This window comes from Xenopus laevis, chromosome 1L (assembly GCF_017654675.1).
Source record: "Xenopus laevis strain J_2021 chromosome 1L, Xenopus_laevis_v10.1, whole genome shotgun sequence".
Classification (NCBI taxonomy): Eukaryota; Metazoa; Chordata; class Amphibia; order Anura; family Pipidae; genus Xenopus; species Xenopus laevis.
In genome coordinates, this window is record NC_054371.1 from 199,000,383 (window position 1) to 199,022,488 (window position 22,106).

The 22,106-nt window shown below is 38.2% G+C and overlaps 1 protein-coding gene across 1 annotated transcript in view; it reads right to left on the reverse strand.

The window, feature by feature from the left end:
• Positions 1–22,106, reverse strand: part of mrps27.L (mitochondrial ribosomal protein S27 L homeolog) — a 54,290-nt gene that overhangs the window by 9,979 nt on the left and 22,205 nt on the right. Inside the window, exons 5-9 of the mRNA XM_018265072.2 lie at positions 16,596–16,710; positions 15,921–15,999; positions 15,341–15,456; positions 13,987–14,089; positions 9,911–10,053 (exon numbers count right to left, since the gene is read on the reverse strand). Of these exons, the coding sequence (XP_018120561.1) occupies positions 9,911–10,053; positions 13,987–14,089; positions 15,341–15,456; positions 15,921–15,999; positions 16,596–16,710 (556 nt within the window). The remainder of the gene's footprint in view (positions 1–9,910; positions 10,054–13,986; positions 14,090–15,340; positions 15,457–15,920; positions 16,000–16,595; positions 16,711–22,106) is intronic.

Below are 22,106 nucleotides of genomic sequence, written 5' to 3' on the forward strand. Positions count from 1 at the left end.
CCCGGTGTCCCGCCGGGCCAGTCCGACACTGAGTACAAGGCTGCAGACTGCAATAGATAGGGCTTTCCTTCCTTCGTTTTCTCCCGCGCTGCAATCTGTGCTACTGGCCAATCAGATGCTCCCTGGCTGCTCTCTCTCTCTGTCACAGCTGAAGTAATACGATCCGGCAGCACCGTGACAAGGGAGGGGGGAGCGAGCAGCTAGGGAAGGAGCTAAAAGAAAACTCTGCTGCACAGAAGAAAAATCTTCGAGGGATCGCGACAGAAACCACAGTAAGCTGGGGCCAATGCATGAACAGGTGGAAACTTATGTGCACAGTCCCAGGGGGGGGCACTGCCCCCTCTTGCCCCCCTCTGCGGACGCCCATGTGCCTGGGTACTTTAAAAATCCGTGAACACAGCTCAAGTATTATCTAACATCGGCTGTAGTCTCAGTACTGGTACCTTTAAAGCTTAAGTCCCAGCTTAAGTACAGCTTTGTGGAATCCGATTGGTTGGAGGTGAATACGTGACCCTTCTTCCAGCCAATCCCGTTTCTCCTTCCTCGACTTGGACTTTGGGGCAAAATGAGCAGGATTGAAGTACAGAGGTAACTATCCCTCCCGCCCCTAATGGTTCTTACAACTATGACTGTTGCAGCAGCAGGTCAGTAAGGGAGCAAGTTTGTTTTTTATGTGTGGGAATAGAGCAAATGGGAGAGAGGTGCAATGGTGGGACAGAGTAGAGAAGAACAATGAAAAAAGCAATGGTAACAGAAGTGGAAGAAACTTGAATCATACAAAGTTGTGCAGATTTGGATAAGAAACTGGAATACTGTATACGGAAAAGGGACACATATACTTGAAGGGGACAACGAACCAACTGCTACTGGAACCTTTGGATTTCGTCTGACCAACAATGCCTAGTATTCCGGATCCGGGGAACTTGCACAAAGAAACACCAACGAGTGGATCAGAATAACAAGTTCCGTTTATTGAAGGTCAAACATAGGCTTATATAGGTTATAAGTAAAGACGTCCCAATATAGTGACGTATCAGCATAGTTATTAGCATAGTAAATGTCTGTAATAGGTATAGCATTCAGGATGGAGAAGAGAGACAAATATGTGCATTCGCGTTAGCTAAGATATTTTGTCTGAGGCAAGCTGATAATATTGTTTTTAGCAGGGTCGGACTGGGGGGACCGGGGCCCACCGGGACTGTTGCCGAGGGCCCCCCTCCGGCCACCCGTCCTCCCACTGTGACGCGCCGGGGACGAGCAAGGAAGCCGCTCGGTGCGCATGCGCAACAGCGCCGCTTGGCGCGCATGCACAGGCGGCGCTGCTCAGCGCCGATAATTTTTTTTTTTTTTTTTAAATATAAATATTTAGAGAGGGGTTCTGGCCCGGCGGGGGCCCATGAGGGTCGGGGCCCACCGGGTATTTTCCCGGTGTCCCGCCGGGCCAGTCCGACACTGGTTTTTAGTACATGATGATACTTATGCAAGGTTGTCTAAGAAGAGACAGCACAGGGTCGTACAGGAAAACAAGTACAGAGCCCTACAAGGGTCGGCACATAGGCATGTTAACCCTTCAATACTGTATTTGTAAAGAACATGGAAGTGAGGAGTGTGAATTGATTAAAGGTGGCTGATAGATAGATAAGCAGATGTGAGAAGAGAGAGAGAGAGAGAGATTGAAATGTGAAGAAAAAGTAAAAGCAAAAGTGGAGGAAAGCTGGAGAGAACACAAGGAAATAAGAGTGAAATAACAGAAAAGAGAGCTCTGAGAATTAGAATGTGAATAGAGTGCCCCATACTTTGTTAGTGATGAGCGAATCTGCCCCATTTCACTTTGCCGAAAAATATGTAAAACTACAAAAAAAAATTTGCGAAATACATGGGCGTCAAATTTTTTTGTGTGCGACAATTTTTCTTGCTCCAAATGCATTAACGTCAATAGGCATTTTAACTTATGGTGACTTTTTTGCCACGGTGAATTTTTCCAAGAATCCATGGCTGCCGAAAAACTTTGCTTATAAATAATAAAGATAATCTGGTAAGATTCGCCAATCACTATAAAGTATATGGTTGTGGGCCTGTGATTCATGTTTATTCATAATTGAAAGAGAAGATGCTCTTAATACTCATTATTCGCTTCGGTAGATAGAGAGGTCTGATTCAATCAGTGCAGCTTTGTAATAACAAAAAGAGAAAGGAAAGAACCCCTCTACTAACCAGTAATTCTATGGTTCATTTCTAAAAATCGAATTCATCCACTTGCTTAATACATATAATTGAAAGAGATTACATCTTAACTGTATGATTACATAATCTTAAAAATATAAATAGTGAATATATCAATTCATTAAAAATTAATAAGTTACAAAATTATAATTTTTGATTAAAGTGCTAATTCAAGTGCTAATTCATTAACTTTATTAAGAAGGGCAGACTAAATCAATTTAATTATACCAATCCATTAATTAATGAAATGTTACCTTGTACTTGATCCCAACTAAAATATAATTAATCCTTACCGGAAGCAAAACAATCCTATTGGTTTAATTAAGGTTTAAATGCTTTTTAGTAGACTTAAGGTGGCCATACACGGGCCGGTTAAAAGCTGCCGACAGACCGAGTCGGCAGCTTATTGGCCCGTGTATGGGGGCCCCCGACGGGCTTCCCCGATCGAGATCCGGCCGAAAGTCGGCCAGATCTCGATAGGATGGGACTAAAAATCCCGTTGGATCGCGGCCGCATCTGTTCGTTGATGCGGCCCCACGATCCGACCGGCCGTCTGCGTTCACTAGGATCCGATCGTTGGGCCCTAGGGCCCACGATCGGATCAGCCTGATATTGCCCACCTCAAGGTGGGCATATCGGAGGGAAATCTGCTCGTTTGGTGACATCGCCAAATGAGCGGATCTCTCCATGTATGGCCACCTTTAGGGTATGGAGATCCAAATTACAGAAAGACCCTTATCCGGAAAACCCCAGGTCCCGAACATTCTGGATAACAGGTCCCATACCTGTACCAAGACTATATAACTAATCTCATTTAGGCTACTTTACCTAGAGCTTCATTCTTCAGAGGCCAATCAGTTCAGCTCTCAGCATTAAAGGGGTCGTAGAGAGTGATATTCTGATACAATTTGCAATTGGTTTTAATATTTTATTTGTGGTTTTTCAGTTATTTAGCTTTTTACTCAGCAGCTCTCCAGCAATTTTAGCAATCCAGTTGCTAGTGTCCAAATTCCCCTAGCAACCATGCACTGATTTGAATAAGAGACTTGAATAGGAGATGCCTGAATAGAAAGTAATAAGAAGCAGCAATAACAATACATGTGTAGCCTTACAGAGCATTTGATTTTAGATAGGGTCACTGACCCCTGTTTGAAAGCTGGAAAGAGTTGAAGGCAAATAATTTCAAAACTATAAAAAAATAAATAATGAAGACCAAATGAAAAGTTTCTTAGATTTGGCTATTCTATAACATGCTAAAAGTTAAATTAAAGTTGAACCACAAGTCAGCTTGTGAGTGCAGCTTGATATAGCCTCCCCAAACGAAAAAAATCACCCTCCGCCCATGGGTCAGGTGATCTCTGAGGCAGCACACAGACTATCACGAATTGGGGTTTCAAGGCAAGAGATGTAAAAGGGCGATATTTACTTAAATATATATTCCAGTTTGATAAGATTATTTAATATGTCACTTAATATGATATAAACTGTTACTCAAGTATTCATTTTGGGGGTATAGTTTTCCTTTAATGTTCCCGGACATGAAACAAGGAGGAGGATGCTGCACACAGCAGGGGCTGAAATCGGCCTGTGGACTGTGGCCTTAGCCAGTCGTACTTTGGGGGGTTCACAGGGAACACCTATGTTGTCTCTACCTCCCACCCATCTATAGCTGTAGCTGCAGCACTTTAATCTCCCATGTGAACATCTTACAACCTTCAGGTATAGTTTTTGCCCATGAACCCACAAAATCTTAAGGCATAAATACTAATTCTAAAGGATGAGCAATCATAAGAGAACCCCAGGAAACACCAGACCCCCAATATTTATGCTGATCCTTCCTTGTAACTCTTTAAACAAAGTATAAAGAGCTGCGCAAGTGCCCGTTTGGTTGATAAATACTTGTGAGATTTCCTCAATTAGCAGTAAATGGCTCAGGACAATAAAGCTTAAACACAAGGCACAGGGTGACATTTAGAAAAGTTCTTGCCAACTTATTACACAGTATTTATATTTCAGCAGTTAATCTAGGCCAAATATAGAATTAATTTGACATGGATACTGAATTGGATTATACGGTTGACAAAATGATATGAATTTTGGTTTACTGAAGCACATTTGCATTTTAAACTTGAGCACAAAAATGAACTTTGTTTTATGTTGTGACACATTAACATATTCAAAGTTTATTTTCCCTGAGCACTGCTTTCTGCGGCATTAGAAAAAGAAGTCTTATACATAGTGGAATAATCACATTATAGCACTCATAGCTTCTCTGAAGCTTGATGGTTCAGATGATCATAAAAAGGCAACGTGCCCCCTATATATTGCTCTTCCCTTGCAAAAGCCTACTCTTTTCTCAGGCCAGATATATATTCACTATTGATCTGCCTTTTTTATGGATTTATATTCTGTAAGAAGCAACTGTCTCGCAGTACGACTGAATATTAAAATCTGAACTAAATACCGTTTAACTTGAAATAGCAGTAATAATAGATTTGATACATAATATAGGCATATTATCTATAATTCAGAATGCCTGGGACCTGGGGTTTTCCTGATAAGGAATCTTTCTGTAATTTGGATCTCCATACTTTATATCAGCTAAAAATAATTTAAACATCGAATAAACCCAATAGGATTCACCATTAAAGGGGTTGTTGTTCACCTTTTCAGTTCAGTTGTTTTCGGACTGTTCCCCAGAAATAAAGACTTTTTTTTATTTATTTTTTACTGTTTTTACCAAAATCTAAGGGCAAGGCCATACGTGGCGTCTTTACGTTGCATTTTTAAAACGCTCAGTCGGGCGTAAATACACACTGCACTACCACTGAAACCAATGGAAAACGCACTATGGCAATTCTCACAGGGCACTTTCAAGCCGAAATCTGCCACGGGACGCCACTATTAGTGTTTTTCAGCAGAAACGCCAATACGTCAGGAAACTACCAAATCAGTAGACTCTATGGGATCTGCAAGTTTGAAATCACACTTTACGTAAATACGTTGCGTATTTTAAAAATGGCGTCCAAATTCACGTGAGATAAATGCGCATATAAGTTTTTACAGCGTATTAGGCTGATTACGTAATTACGTTGCGTATTGATGATAATTCCTGCTCCATTTTGCATTTTGAGAAGTGCATGTTGGGAAAAGAAACCTACTTGCTCAAAAACGCATGTTGCGTGTGGTTTCAGTGGCGTATTTACGCCCGACGTCTGGCCTTGCCCTAAATTTAAAGGCCCATCTCTGATGTTTCAGTCTGGCAGCTCACTAAATCTAAACTGTTACAATTTTGCAACATTTAGTTGATACATTTCTCAGCAGCATCTGTGGAATATTAACAACTATTGTATCAATTCTAACAGCTGCCTTTAATGAAACTATTCTGCTCATCAGGGACAAAGATAAGAAATGTATTAAATTAATGTATCAATTTAGAACAGTTTACAGGGTCGGCGACCCCCCCTCCCAAAGCTGCTTTAGAAAGTGAAAAAATGATACTTTACACGTCAATATTAGAAAAACGGTCACACATTATTTCTGGTGATCTATCTGAAAACAACTAGTTGTTTGAAGGTGAACAACCGCTTTAAGTTAGTTTTTACAATGTTATAGAATGTTTTGTCCTTTTAAACGTTTTTTATTTTTTTATTTTCTGACCCCATCTAAAAAACAAATGCTCTGTAAAGCTAAACATGTATAGTTATTGCTACTTTTTATTAATTACTCCTCTTTCTATTCAGGCCTCTCCTATTCATATTTCAGTCTCTTATTCAAAGCAATGCATGTTGCTAGGGTAATTGGACATTAGCAACCAGAATGCTCAAATGGCAAATCGGAGAGCTGATAAATAAATGGCTAAATTACTCAAAAACAGAAAAAAAAATGAAAACAAATTGTACCCCTTTATACAGTATATAATTACAGTCACGCCTAGGCACACCTGCTAGATGCAGGAAAAAAATATAAGCATATCCAGCTTCTTGTATTTTCTACAATGTTTAATAATCTGTAAATATTACAATATGCCGACTAACATCAGGACATTAGCACAAACATCACTGCCCCTTTAGGATATCCAGTTAGACCTGAAACTGACATTGCAATATTGATATAAACCGAATTCCTGGTAAAGGAACCATTTTTATTGCATGCCTAGGGCAACCAGCCTAAATCATGTAATGTAGGTTATAGCATTGTGATCACCCTCTTCCTGAACCCTGTAATGGGCGCTGCCAGTCTATAAGCCTTTGAGCTACAGACAGTGAAACAATCTGATAAGTCTAATCATATTCCATCCTAGAGGCTATAAATGGACACAGCACTTTGCAAGGACATTGCTTTAAACACAAACTGAATGGATAGGGAATCAGAAAATATTACCAGTTTACTATGCATCATCAGTTCAGTTTACCATTTTATTACCTAGTCATACAAATGTGACACTGGGATCACATGCACAGGAATAATACGACTACTATATCTAGACACGGGAATGCTGGGAACTGTAGTTCAGCAGAAGCAGATGGAGCATAAGCTGGATGAACCAGTTTTATAATACAGATGTATGTGCATACAGTATGTTATAGATTTCTTTTCTTTTAAATTAACTTTTAGTATGATGTAGGGAGTGATATTCCGAGACAATTTGTAATTGGTTTTCATTTTTTATTATCTGTGGTGTTTGAGTTATTTAGCAGCTCTCCAGTTTGCAATTTCAGTAATCTGGTTGCTAGAATCCAAATTACCCTAGCAACCATCTAGCAACCATACACTGATTTGAATGAGAGACTGGAATATGAATAGGAAAGGCCTGACTAGAAAGACGAGTAATAAAAAAAAGACAATTAAAAAAGTTGCTTAGAATTGGCCATTCTATAAAATACTTAAAGTTAACTTAAAGGTGACCCACCCCTTTAAGAGGTTGTTCACCTTTTATTTATTAACTTTTAGTATGATGTAGGGAGTGATATTCCGTGAGTTTGCAATTGGTTTTTATTTTTTATTTGCAGTTTTTGAGTTATTTAGCTTTTTTCTTTTAAAGTCTTTATTTTATTTTTTTTTTATTAAATATCTGCTCAGGGTATCAGGCAAACAAGATTTTTTAGAACGTTTGTCTTAAGTAGCATTCTGATCCTCTCCTACGCAGAGGGGAGCATTTATGTTACAGTCATCAGTGATGTACAGATATGGTACTTATTCCATTCACAAATAAAAATGTAAGAAAATCGAGTCAAAAGATGAACTAAAACGAAGATTACAAAATAAATCATTACTGTCCAATTCTCTGTGTCTTTATTTTACCTAATTTCGTGTCTTCTCCTAAAAAGAATGCTTATGTTCAGGTTCCATTATTGATGATGATGATGATGAGGTTCCATATTTAGTTTATTTTACAGGGTTCAACCGTTCAAATTATTTTTATCCAGCTTGCAAACTCTACAATAAGCCAATATTTAATGGAAAATCCAATTACCTTCAGGCCTATTTTAAATCCCAAAATAAAAGTTATATATCAGTAAAATCCAGGTCCCAATGCGACACATTCAGTTACATTAAGTAGGAGAAACAACAGCCTGCCAGAAAGCTGTTCCATCCTTAAGTGCTGGCTCTTTCTGCAGCAGTTGCTTAAAGAAATCTCTCCAGGCTGATTTTCGATTTTAATGTCATTTTTAACTGAGGAGCTCTGACCTAGCACTGCACTAAGCTGAGTCAGCAACTGGCAGCTACGAGGAGGGATTCTAGATCAGCAGCGTGTAAAGAGCTAACATGCCATTCTCCCATTCATTAGATCTCAGGAGTGAATTAAACAGCCACAACATTGCTTTTATGATCAGCAAAACAGCTTTTAGTTGTGCACAGGCAAATCACTAAAGGCACTGCTGGCAGAGGCTTTAAAGGAAAACTATACCCCCCAAACAATGTAGGTCTCTATTAAAAGATACTGAGTAAAACAGCTCATGTGTAAAACCCTGCTTCATGTAAATGAACCATTATCATAATTTACTTTTTTAGTAGTATGTGCCATTGGGTAATCATAAATAGAAAATTGCCATTTTAAAAAATAAGGGCCGCCCCCTGAGATCGTAAGATTCACTCTGTACACATACAAACCACATGTAAGGTCACATGAGCCAATTAACAGACAGAGTTCTGCCTTTTGCTTCCTCACTTCTTCCTGTTACAGTTAGTGTTGTAGTATTTCTGGTCAGGTGATCTCTGAGGCAGCACAGATAGAGTCATGAAATGGTGGTTCGAGGCAAGAGATGTAAAAGGGCAATATTTATGTAAATATATATTCCAGTTTGGTAAGATTCTTTAATATGTCATTCAATTTGATATAAACTATCTGTTGCTTAAATATTCATTTTGGGGGTATAGTTTTCCTTTAAGATACTAGTTATATTTTATATCACATTTGAGATATTACAGTTTTGCCTAAAAGGGCAGAGGAAATCGGAAATCTCAACATATCTAAAATAAACCTTGTATTAGCCCTCTAATACATCAACTCTATCCATCCCCCCTCTGGGTATAAAGTCACTTGGGCAGCAGGGTTGCACTTGGTTGCCATAGTATAAGAGGATCTCCTGGTGCTCCTGACTCTAGCTGGCCCCATCCAATAAAAAGTCCCATCAGACTTTCGTATTGCCATCATAGTGGGCCTTGGATGTCAGAATCTCTGGTGGAGGAAACCCAGCCTTACACGGTTTGATAGTATTGAGTTTTGTTGAAGTCCTTAAAGGGAAACTGCCATGGGAAAAAAATTTTCTTTTCAAAATGCATCAGTTAAAGGGGACCCGTCACCCAAAAAAAATATTCAGAATCCTATTTTATCACATTAGTCAAGCAAAATGAACTTTAATTTCACTATATAAATTATTTGAATCTTGTTTCCTTCAGTCTGGGATTTCTATATTAAAGCAAGCAGGCAGGCACCTCATGGCATAGAGGAGGGGCAGACAATATTTGATTGACAGCTGAGATTTTTAAATGAGCTTACAACAGCTACGAATGCTTTAATAAAAAACAGAAATTGGATTTAATGTTTAATTTGAAATGGACTTTTATTATACAGATTTTTGTGTCTGGGTGACAGGTCCACTTTAATAGTGCTGCTCCAGCAGAATTCTGCACTGAAATCCGTTTCTCAAAAGAACAAACACATTTTTTTATATTTAATTTTGAAATCTGACATGGGGCTAGACATATTGTCAGTTTCTCAGCTGCCCTCCGGGGCCTGCTTGCTTTATAGTTACACCCCTGGGGAGGAGAAACAAACCAGAAGGTGCTAAGACACAGTAGTGGTTCTTATAAAGGCACCTCTGTATGAAATTCAGATTATGTACATAAGAATGCAACAGAACACCAACACATCTGAATGTGAGCTCCAGATAAGACACTGATGTCTGAAACAGCATAATGCCTACAGGATTCATTTCTCAGAAATGTCCGACCCTAGAATTTATTAGGCAGAAATACATCTACACCAATTTTTATGAAATATTGAGCACAACAACAATATTGAATGCAGGGAGATGTATTCCATCGTCGGCTAAGTTACTATGTCTTACATTAAAAGCCAGGCTTGTGAACAAATGAAATGCTGCAAACTTATGACCTTATCATACAGTAAACCCGAGTCACTACACATTTTGGTAATTATAGTATAAAAAATGCAACTTACACTTTCCCTGCAGAGCTTAATGTCTCCTGGCAGTGCCGATACCGTTTCCATTACATTAAGGGCTCTTCTATAATACCCTGGGGTCCACATTAGTGGTATCTGATTATACACAGCTCTTAGTCCATTGCAAAGTTCCCCTTTTCCTGAACAAAATAAAAGAAGAAAAAAAAAGGTTTTTATATTTTTTCTTAAAATTAATTATTCCTATGTAATATGAGTTTCCAGAGGGAGACTGGATAAGCTGAAAAGCAATAAAAAAAACCATTGTATGAAGCAAAATAGATCTGAAATGGATACACACACACTTAGACAAATGAATACACAGTATACCTTAAAGGAAAAGGAAATTCTGAAGAAGACGCCGGAAGAGGATCGATCTGTGGAGCTCGATAGAAAATCCCCAGGCCGGTGCAGTTTTCTGCTGATAGGAGCACCGGCCCGGGGATTTTCTATCGAGCTCCACAGATCGATCCTCTTCCGGAGTCTTCTTTCTTAAAAGAAGAAAAAGCCAACTTTTTAGTTAAAGTTCAGCTTGCCGTTCTACTGCGCATGTGCAACCGCGTGAAGAAAGAGGAAGACGATCTCTCCGTGGTGCTACCCGGGCCGATGCAGTTTTCTGCCAATAGGAGCACCGGCCCAGGGTTTCAGGTAAGTCAATACAACCACTTGGTGGTGCCTAACATTTGGCACCCCCAAGTGCAAACAGACTTTCCTTCTCCTTTAAGATAAACACACACACTTAGACAAATGGATACAATGTATATTTTAAGATACAGATACACACACACGACCTGTGCTTATTTTAGAAATTTCTTTTTGATCAATGTGGTTTCAGAATGTGAATAATTTGGCAGGTTTAGCAAACACAAAAAATAGAGAGCTGAACCCATGTCGTTAAACTTGTTGCCAAGCAAATATTCCTTGCGTGTGTAATAATCTTTTCTTTACAAGAAGCAGCAATTACAATATTCATTAGTCAGCCAGCTCTCTAGTGCAATAGTCACTTTCATTTGACCTGCAAAATAATATTTCCCTAGCCAGCAAGGCTCTGTTTCCAAGCTGTCTGGGTTGTGCATTCATATACAAGCTGTGCATTCATATACAAGCTGTGCATTCATATACTGTACAAGCTGTGCATTCATCTACTGTACAAGCTGTGCATTCATCTACTGTACAAGCTGTGCATTCATCTACTGTACAAGCTGTGCATTCATATACTGTACAAGCTGTGCATTCATATACTGTACAAGCTGTGCATTCATATACAGGCCATCCAGGAAACAATGGCAGCTTCCGATTTCCAAAAAAAGCCACAGTAGCTGGAAGGCTGAAAGTCAGTTAAAAGTTCATAGACGAAATTCAGCGCTTCCATTATTTATCCATCTGTGGCAGACTTTGCCCATGGCTTTTATTGAAGAGGTCTGTTCAATTAGACTTGGCAAGTATGTAGGAAGAGTAAAATTGCAGAGCCGCAAAGGCTGCACATACTGTCAATGTAATATGATGTGAAGGCATCAGATGCCACTCCATTTAGCCGGTGTTATTGATGCTTTCCAGCGCATTGCTGTGACACAGCAAAAATTGAATGAAGAGTGAAAATCCATTGCGTGTCAATAGCAAACTGGATAGCAATGGTTTCCTTTATATTCTGTGAATGCTCTTTAGTGTTCATCCAGTTGGCCTGATTGTGTTTCCAGGTACAGCCATCAAAATGAATCTACATCACTAGCTGCAAATGCCCAGGCTGGCACAGATCCACTATTCGCAGAGGTCTCCCTCCTATTTTCAACTATTTAATACAGCTGAAAACCACCTGGGCAATGTATCTGGCACTGGTTTCTGCCAATTTGCTTTTCAACTTCAGATGGTTAATACTTAAAATAAACTATTGGGCAGATCCATGTTCTTCAGGTTACACAGTATATTCACCTTCCACCAAACTGACTGGCAATAGCCTAGAGCAGTGATCCCCAACCAGTGGCTTGTGAGCAACATGTTACTCACCAACCCCTTGAATGTTGCTCCCAGTGTCCTCAAAGCAAGTGCTTATTTTTGAATTACTGGCTTGGAGGCGGTTTTATTTTGCTTAAACAGGTGTACTGCCAAACAGAGCCTCCACATAGGGGCTACCAAATGGCCAATCACAGCACTTATTTTGCACCACCAAGGAACATTTTTTATACTTGTGTTGCTCCCCAACTTTTTTTACATTTGAATGTGGCTCACGGGTAAAAAATGTTGGGAGACCCTTGGCCTAGAGGATGCAGGCAGTAGCAGGCAGAAAGGACGACGATGAACCAGGAGGAGCTTGGATTTGGTGTCCAAAGATAGGGAGGCAACATAAGAAGATATAATGGACTCCTAACAGCTACCTTGTTCTAAGAAGAGGTCATTTGAGTATTAAGAAATCTTGGGAAGGGACTTACCCTGTACTAGTTTCCTTTTCACAGGCCCCATATGTTACATTTAGAGATCTGTTCAAAAATCTATTTTGTAATATAAAATGTATTTCTGTGGCTATATCTGTATAACAGAGTTTTATTTCCTAGTGGAAATAAAAGTCCCTGAGGAGTATTCCAATGCACTCATTAGACAGAGACACTGAACAATTAAGTACCAGGTTTCCCAGTCTCTTCACAACAGTACCCCAGAGGATTGCAAGCTTTGTCTGATCTCCAGCAGGTAGGCATCTGGGGTATGCTGGAAGATAATCCTGCCTTAGGAGGGGGTGCCAGGAATGGGATACAAATGTTTCTGCAGAAATAGCCAATACATAATAATGTATCCAGGATCCATATGCTCTTCACAGCATTCTCCCTTTAAGCGTTTTACCTTCATAAATAATTTGCACTGGTTATAAATTATTGCTGCACAACAAATTGCTGCAGCAGATTAAAGCTATTTGAAGCAGGTTGGATCTTATTAGAAATAAAGGAAAAAGAAGGGAAGCCACTAATATTATATTTCTTTATCGATTTTCATTCTCTGGGGGGAACCATTCACTATCACAATATGGCAAACATAAAGATTGAATAGTGAAAAATAGAAGTATAATAGTTCTGAGTCTGTTAAAAACTGAATCTTGTGAGAACCAAGAGGATGAATATTTTTGCTAGGCAGTATAATTGTTTTAAACTAATCTACAATGTTTCTAAACTAGGGATGCACTGAATGTAGCATTCGGTTCAGGATTTTGACTTTTTCAATTGGATTTGGGCAAATCCAAGTGCCTGACCGAACCAAATCTAAAAAATCATGTGACTTATCACACAAACAAGTCAAAAAACGCATGCAGTTCTCTTTCCCCCTTGTTCACTGAATTTACAAATGAATAATAGGGTTCGGATTTAGTTTGGTATCCAGACAAATAATTCACAAGGGGTTCAGGATTCAAGTGAATCTTAAAATAGAGGATTCGCTGCATCCCTATTGTAAACACAACTAAAACCTGTTAAAGGGGACCAGTCACCCAAAAAATTTAAGCAAAATGACCTTTATTTACACTATATAAAATTATTTGAATATTGTTCCCTTCAGTCTGGGAATTCATAATTATAGCGAGCAGGCAGGAGCCATTTTGTGGACACTGTTATTAAGGCAAGATTTGCATCATCTCAGAATCTTGTTTGTGCACCATAATGGGGGACCCAATGTCCATCCCTATGTCCTGGCTACACAATTAAATGGTGAAGAGAATGGGGAAATGTGTGGAGAGCAGTGACATCTAGGAAGTGCTGAATGGAAAGTCATTATCTACCGCACCTCAATGCCTAAGGCATAGAGGAGGGGCAGACAATATTTGATTGACAGCTGAGATTTTACAACAGCTATGAATGCTTTGATAAAAAATGGAAATTGGATCTCATGTTTAATTTGAAAAGGACTTTTATTATACAGCTTCAGGTCCACTTTAATGTCATTGTGTGCTTAGGTACATGAGAGCTAATTTGGGCCAACGCTTCTGCCCTCTCTCTATATTAATAGAGTTCACAATAGCATAAACAATATTTGTCCCCTACACTTCAGAACATTCTCAAACATCCAATAAAATAGCAGTGATTAACAATGACTCTTACCAAGGAGAGAGTAGCCATACAGCTGGGAGCTGTAACCCACTGTGTTTTCCTGTTTTAATCCAGCCAGTAACAGTGATGCAGCAACATTTCTTTCTTGATCCCACTAAAATAGTAAAAGTAAAAATGTAATATAGTAAAAATAAGATTGGAGAGATATTATATTAGAAGTCAGAACACAGCACTTTGGTTCCAATCACAGATAAAATCTAACAGGAATCAGTGAAACAAAAATATAGAGAGCGTTCCACTGCAGGCTGAACCATCAGATCAGTGTAATGCTGCCATCCCTGGTCATATTTCAAGACTGCTTAACTGCACAGCAATTGGCAAGTCTGACCTATATTACTTCAGCATGTTCTTGAGTCAGAAGCCAGAACATCTACTCAGACATCTCCGGAGCAATTAAATCATTACAACACAAGTTAAAGGAGTAGGAAAAGGCAGGGAAATACCGTTCACCCCAGACACTTGGCATATTAATCTTATATATATTGTAGTATTACTCTTTTATCATAATACTCTCACTAACAATGCTCTTGACACATGCCTAATGGTGTCGTTGCTGCAGTGGTAATCAAAATATACTGATCTTGAAATACACACATTTTGAAATTAATATAAGAAACCCCTCTAATAGGATCTTTAAAAATATTTTATTTTATAAAAATAAGAATGTCTTGTAAATAATTGTCAAGCCTACCCTGTGGCACTATAAATGTCGCTATTGGCAAAGGTAGCAGTGACAATCACATGTATACTCAAGCCACTTAAGGCCCTGCCAACCATTCTCTGTAAATTTGAAACAGTGTTTCACCAATTTGACCCCTGTAGGAACCAGCACACTGCTTTTTATTTAGCAAACTTTGGTGGTTATGTAGTAAAAGACTGAATTCCACCAAGAGCAGTAACCTATAGCAGACAAAGTAGCATTTACTGGTCACCCATTTAAAAGCAAACATCTTATTGGTTGCAATGGGTTACTGCTCCTGGGCCAACTTAGTGCCTTTTATTTCATATGGGGTATGAGATTCTCATTTGTCCTGCTATATCCTTCCAGAATGTGAGGGTTAAATGTCTCAGACACTGCTAGTAGAATTCTGTTTATCTTCTAAGAAGCTCTGAGCAACAAATCAGAAACATTCCTACAAAGGAGAAAAGTTAATTGTGTATTATATGAGTACACTGGTGTGCTATTTCAAAGTGTGTTTATATAATTAAAATGACTAGATGAAATAGAACACAATTAAATATAATGAACATGTTTCTTCTTTGTGTTAAAACTAAAGCTTTAACTTAGACATTTTCAGTTGGTTTATTGCCCATTAAAGGTGTATGCATACAAGCATTGACTTACCTTGAGATCTGGTTTCCCAGAAAGATATTTGTGTAAGGCATAAAGGGACAGCAGCTGTGTAGACACTTGCTCAAAGCTCTCTTGCAGCATTATCTCAGTCACAACTGATACAGCGTCTGGTAAACCAGAAGGAATGGTTTAAAAATATTAGTGCAAAAAGTTTAACACATGGCCACTACACAAAGATTTTTTTTAAAATGTGTTAATTAACTTTCCAGAAGAAGCCAAGGCGAGAACTGACCCATGAATTGCTGTCAATATAGGCACTACATTAACCAGATATTTATTATTTGAGCATTCTGCTCGTGACATTCCCTTTACTGTTGTTCAGCAATATCCTGCTTGTTCAGTGCTAGTTCTATTCTGAAACCTCGATAAAGTAGTCTCCAACTGGCATAGCTATACTTAGGGAGCCAATAAAGTACATAACAGATCAAAGTAACCCCAAGGTTTGGGCCAGGAGTGTAGAGAGCTCATAGTGTCCTGAATGTTATACGTTTCATGGTATTTTTGTGAAGGCTTGGTTAGGTTAGGGTCACTTGGGATACAGTTCAGAATATAAATATGTTTATTACAATACCTTGGTAATTCTCAGTTTTGATAAATGTATCCAGTAATAAGTTGAATGTGAAGTCATCAGGAAAAACTCCATACTGAACCTGTGGTATATAAAAAATACTATAGACATTAAAGCCCATGACAAACAGATCAGTGTTTTGGCATACTGAACACAACCATTACATATAACATACATTTACAGAATATTTTGTCTGCACTTGTTCCTCGGTTTCTCAGTTTTCATGATACATTTAGTAGTCAATAGGGAACCTGCAAAAAAAACTTCTATATGCCGAGTAGGAAAAGTAGCTCAGAAAGGTCTGTATACCAATAAATACCCAGATATAAAAATGATTAACATCATAGAAAAAGTGTTGCATGAATAATTGCTAAAGATTTTACCCAATATTTGCCCAATTATTGACTGGGACTTGGAATAGAGCAGCGGTGAATGTGTCCAATAGAGATTGGTATTGTTAGAGAAGGTGTGTGTGGGGGAACTTTAGCACAATATCTGAATGCGATACACTAATCAACTGCCCTTTTAAAAAACCATATAGCTGCAAATCCACTGAACAAGTTTGCAGTTCTCATATCTCATAATCCCATTACACTAATATCAGTGAAACTGATTTCTTGCAAGTTTCATTGCTGGTTCCCATAACTACTACAAATCATACTGTCATTATTTACTCACCTTATTTTTCAAAGTATAAAGAGCTTTCTCGGGAGCTCCATATTTCAGACACTGGCGAATCCAGCAATGTACAGTCCAGCTTCTCAAATAAAAGCAGTTGGGACTGTGCCGAAACCTAGTGGACAGAGTAAGAAAGAAATATCTATTAATACAAAACAAAAATATATATATTTATCTCCAGATTGAAACAATGTAACTGCTTATGTCCTTGTGAATCTGTTTTTATTCAATGTTTTCTTTATGTATCACGAGTATGTTACAATTGTGGTTACTATTTTCCTTGGTGCAGGGTTCCTTTCCTGTTACATGATTGGTGGGAGTGTGCACGATTGAGTGTCACGTGTTTTATAAACCTGTTGTGTTTACTGAAAACTAGGTCTTGATAAAGGTCTTAGAAGTGTGTGTGTATATATATATATATATATATATATATATATATATACACATATATATGTATATATATATACACACACACTACGTCTCCGTTTGTAATATATATATATATATATATATATATATATATATATATATATATATATATATATATATATATATATATATATATATATATACGGGCCGAAACGTTTGATATGCATTATAAAAAAAACATATTTGTGTTCACAATACAAGGAGTGCGGGTCCAGCAGCAACACCAAGAAATCTTGTAAATCAAAGTAGTGTAGTCAAACTTGCATGAATAGCCGACGTGACGTTTCGGTCCACACAGGAACTTAAAGACGGTCCCTGTGTGGACCGAAACGTTACGTCGGCTATTCATGCAAGTTTGAATACACTTTCAACTTTGATTCACAACTTTTTTGTGAAGTATATATAAATATAACAGCGTTAACATTGCTGGTACTGTACTTTTCCATGATTGTGAAGGACACCATATTGCACTTATCCTTCAGTGTGACCAGATAATGTATATCCCTACTTTCCAATTAAACAGTGGCACTTATCCTATAGCAGTGATCCCCAACCAGTAGCTCGTGAGCAACATGTTGCTCTCAAACCCCTTGGATGTTGCTCTCCGTGTCCTCAAAGCAGGTGTTTATTTTCAAATTCCAGGTTTGGAGGCAAGTTTTGGTTGTATAAAAACTATGTGCACTGCCAAACAGAGCCTCAATGTAGGTTCACAATCCACATAGGGGTACTAAATGGCCAATCACAGCCCTTATTTGGCACCCAAAGAACATTTTTCATGCTAGTGTTGCTCCCCAACTCATTTTACTTCTGAATGTTTCTCACGGGTTCTAAAGGTTGGGGATCCCTGTCCTATAGAATCAGGCAGCAGGCTTCTAGGGCTGTAGCACAGGGTTACTTTTGGGCTTAGTGCCCTTTTATTGCTCAGTGTGCAATTTATCAGTACAGGTAAGGGATCTGTTATCCAGAATGCTTGCACCTGGGGTTTTCCGGATAATGGATCTTCCTGTAATTTGGCTCTTCATACCATAAGTCTACTAAAAAATAATTTAATCATTTAATAAACTCAATTGGCTTGGTTTTGCCTCAAATTATGAATTATATTTCAGTTCGGATCAAGTACACGGTACTGTTTTAGTATTACAGAGAAAAAGAAAATTATTAAAAATGTAAATTATTTGGATAAAATGGAGTCTATGGAAGGCAACAGTACCATAATTTGGAGTTTGCGGTATAATGGGTTTCTGAATAACAGATCCCATACATGTACAAGGTGCTTTTACCAAACCATTATTTATAGATATTTCTAATTTGCCTTTTATGGTTCAATTATTCTTTTTTTTCTTTATAATATAATCTGCTGCTAATCAATTTGTTCATTATAATATCAATCAAGCAAATGCTAATATTCATGCTAATATTGTGTACAAGAGTATCCAGACATACTCATTTACACAATCCTTCAGGCAAAATAAATGGCTTTAGCATCCAAAGAGCAAACTAGTGACTGATACTATGCTTTTAAAGTTTCACTGTGTTTCTCTGAAGAGACTAAGAGAAATCCATAATGCATGTATGTCTGCGGAAACCAATTTTGTCTTATTTAATGGTCATATAATGACTTTAGACCACAGATCTAATTTTTTGGAACTGTGTGATTGCTAAATATATATGGTTCTCTGGGCTCAGTCAAATGTTAAGAAGCTTTTACAACACATAAAATGCAGGCAGTGTGCCGTTGTCAGCCATGAAATTTTGTAAGAACTATTTACATTTTTCGGGGTATCTGCATGCTACGTAATTGGGTAAACTTGTGAATACTGGCTTTTCAGAAGACACAGCAGCGTTAATATATTTTATGATGCAAAAACATATGAGATAAAGTGTAAAGATTTGCTGTTTGGATTAGCAATACATAATTACCTATTTTGAATTTATAGGATTGTCTTCTACAAAAAAAATTCTTTTCTGGGGTCACCTTATTGTTAAGGGCTGTTTTTCCCTTACAGTCAAAAGTATTTCTGGTGCAATGCTTTGAAAATGTGGTATTTTATTGCTGTGGATTTTTGATCTATAAAAGAGATTTAGTGCCCAAAACGACCTGTTTGACTTGGTTGGGAAATGTATGACAGCATCAGTACTGATGCTTTTCAGCACAAAGATGCTGAAGTGAGCACTTTTGGGATGAAAAGTGTCAGTACTGGCACTATAAATTGTTAAATAATGATAGAAATAGCAAATATATATATTTTGAATTTTTCTTGAGATTTTACTCTAACATGAAGCAACGCCACCAAAGCCACCAGTTTCTGAACTTTGAAATAAAAATATTGTCAAAAAAACGAATGTTTTGTTATTGAGTAAAATTAAGAGAATTGCTTAAAAGTCTGAATATTTTAGCAAGGCACTAAACAGAGGTAGTCACGCTATTAACAGACTTCTTAACTCTATTGACAAATTCCCCAAAAATGATATAAATTCACTTGAATAGGTCCATCTTTATAACACACAGGTTGTGCTTGCATTGGAATACTGTCACTAGTCAACCATATGAATGCATATGCTAAACTATACATGGTACCGCAAGGCAGCTTCTGCTTCTTTATTAACTGAAACTGCAGTTCAAAGCTTTCTACACATCAATTGTTTCGCAGAAAGCAAACCTGTAAGGATGCCAATTTATGTTCATTCTTTTTAGTTTTTAGCTGCAAAGACAACATAATATAGCCTTGAAATTGCAGCCAGAAGATGAAGAAGCAGTTTTCTCCCTTGTCATAGTGCAGAGACGTTGGCGATAAAATAAAAACGTACAGATGTCGTCTGGCTGAAACTGTGTGCCACCAGCCCTCACTTCTGAGGTTTCTTCCGGCTGAAGGGACACAGTTTCCAGAACATTTACCAGATTAGTAAAACCACCAGTCCCATTCTAATTTCAGCTATGTCTGCTCATGTGTTTGGAAACCATAGCTTCAGGCTGCTGTAATGTAAATGGGGAAAAAAGGAAAGATTTTTCCCACTCTAAACCTTGTTTAAGGCAGAAATGTTATCCAGATAATGGGGATTTGTAATAGAGAAAAACCTATGGGACGGTCTTCAATCTCTATATAAGATGATGAGGAGAGTTAGAAAAAGTCCATATAATGCACACATTATATACATTTAAGTATATAGATGAGGTTTCCGTTTTTCTTACCTGGCTTCTGTATTACCAGGTAGACTGTAGAAAAACTATTCTGTCACTGACAATCTAAACCATTAGTATAAGTTACTATATAGTATGTTTGTGAAGATTCTCATTCATCCAGGTCATGGTCTATCTGTAGAAATAAGTCAAATCAACTGGACTTGCTGTGTTTTGTTTTCTTAAAGACGTTTCACCAGTCATCGAACTGGCTTTTTCAATTCAGTAAAGTAAAGTGCCAATTGTGCAGAGCAGCTCTTATTGCCCTCCTATTTGTATCAGCATCTACAAGATTCCAAGCTCTTTAGAAGGTAAGCTCCATGGGACAGGGCCTTCCATACATTCCTAAATGAAACCAGTAGTACAGAAATTAACAACAATGTTCTGTACTACGTTTGTACTCACCCAGGTTGGCACCTGGGACACCTCAGACACAGGAACAATATGGCAACAAGCAATTAAAATCACTGGAGCTGCTGAACAACTGGGTATCCTACAGTGATTCCACTTTTCCTTCTCAACATACATTTAAGAAAAATAATAGAAAGTCTTTGGAAAAAAAAGTAATTATTTGAGGTTTGCAATTAAAAATATGATTTTTCTACACCTTTAAGTCATTGTGGGAGTTGAAGTACTGTACCACAACCGTAGAACCCAGGCTAGGCCATAGCAGACCAAGTCAAGCAGATAACTTAAAAGGTATACGACCACAATGGAAACACAGGGGTTAATTCATTGCATGTGTTGCTTGGCACTGTTACTCCATAAAAGATATTTAATTCCCAACCAACATTCCATCATATTTCTGCTTTAAACCACATGGGACACCCAGATCCCTCATCATCAGTGAATAGTTGCCCATTATACTGCTGTCCTTTATGACATACAGCAGTTGTGCACTCTCTTTAACTAGCATTAATAAAAGCCCTTCACAAGACCATGGGGAGCGGTTCTGCCTTGCATCGCTTAATTGAAATCTCCTATATTTATGCAGACATAACTAGGACTAGCAGGTTAGTAATATGTATTATGTCATTTGCTCCCCACAAAATGTTGCTGCCCCTTCCATGTGCCAACCTAGGAATCTTGGGTCTGCTAAACAGCCTGCATTTGACAATTTTTTATTTTTTTTGTCAAATCGAAGCTGCCTATGTATATGAATTTAAACATGAAATGTATACATGCCCCTAATGTACAGCTGCACAAAAAACAGTGAAGTCTGCAGGACACATTTGTTTCAAGCAGCATGAAGATTTTATTCTGGGGCAGAATTAAAATGATGAGGTCGGTGACAACCCCTACTTTTATCCAAAACATTCTTTTTCTGTGTGTCATATTCTGCTTTACTATGCCCAATAGCCTTACTTTCCATACTGTCCATCTGAATTCTAAACAGCCTTTTCCTCCCCTTACTGCTCTTGGCTTTCCTTGTCTATTGCATATTATACATAATTTAGCGTTATCATTTGCTGTCCTTCATTTATGGCAGGAGGTCCTTTAATGTATGTGCCGTGCTGGTCTGCTGATGACCTCTTTAGGTTAGACACAGGTACTGCAGACACATTCGCTACTGTTGTTGCCCAACTACAGCCCCTAAATCTGTCAGTTGACCACAGTGCTTAACAACTACAAACCTTTGCTTCAGGAAGAAAAATGAAAGCAAAAAAATGGATCACTGCTATTGCTTGTGCAAATCTGCTCACTGACAGTAATCAAGCCCACCAGTATTATTATTTATTATTAATGCCATATTACCATACTCCGGCAATTACTGTTTCTACTGACACACCTAGTCCAATTGCTCTCTTGGAGACTGGAAGGAGATTTTTTCTCCTTCCCCTGGATAAACTAGCAGTTAAGCAGACTCACAACAAGTCTTTTTTTAGCCTCATCTACCATGTTAC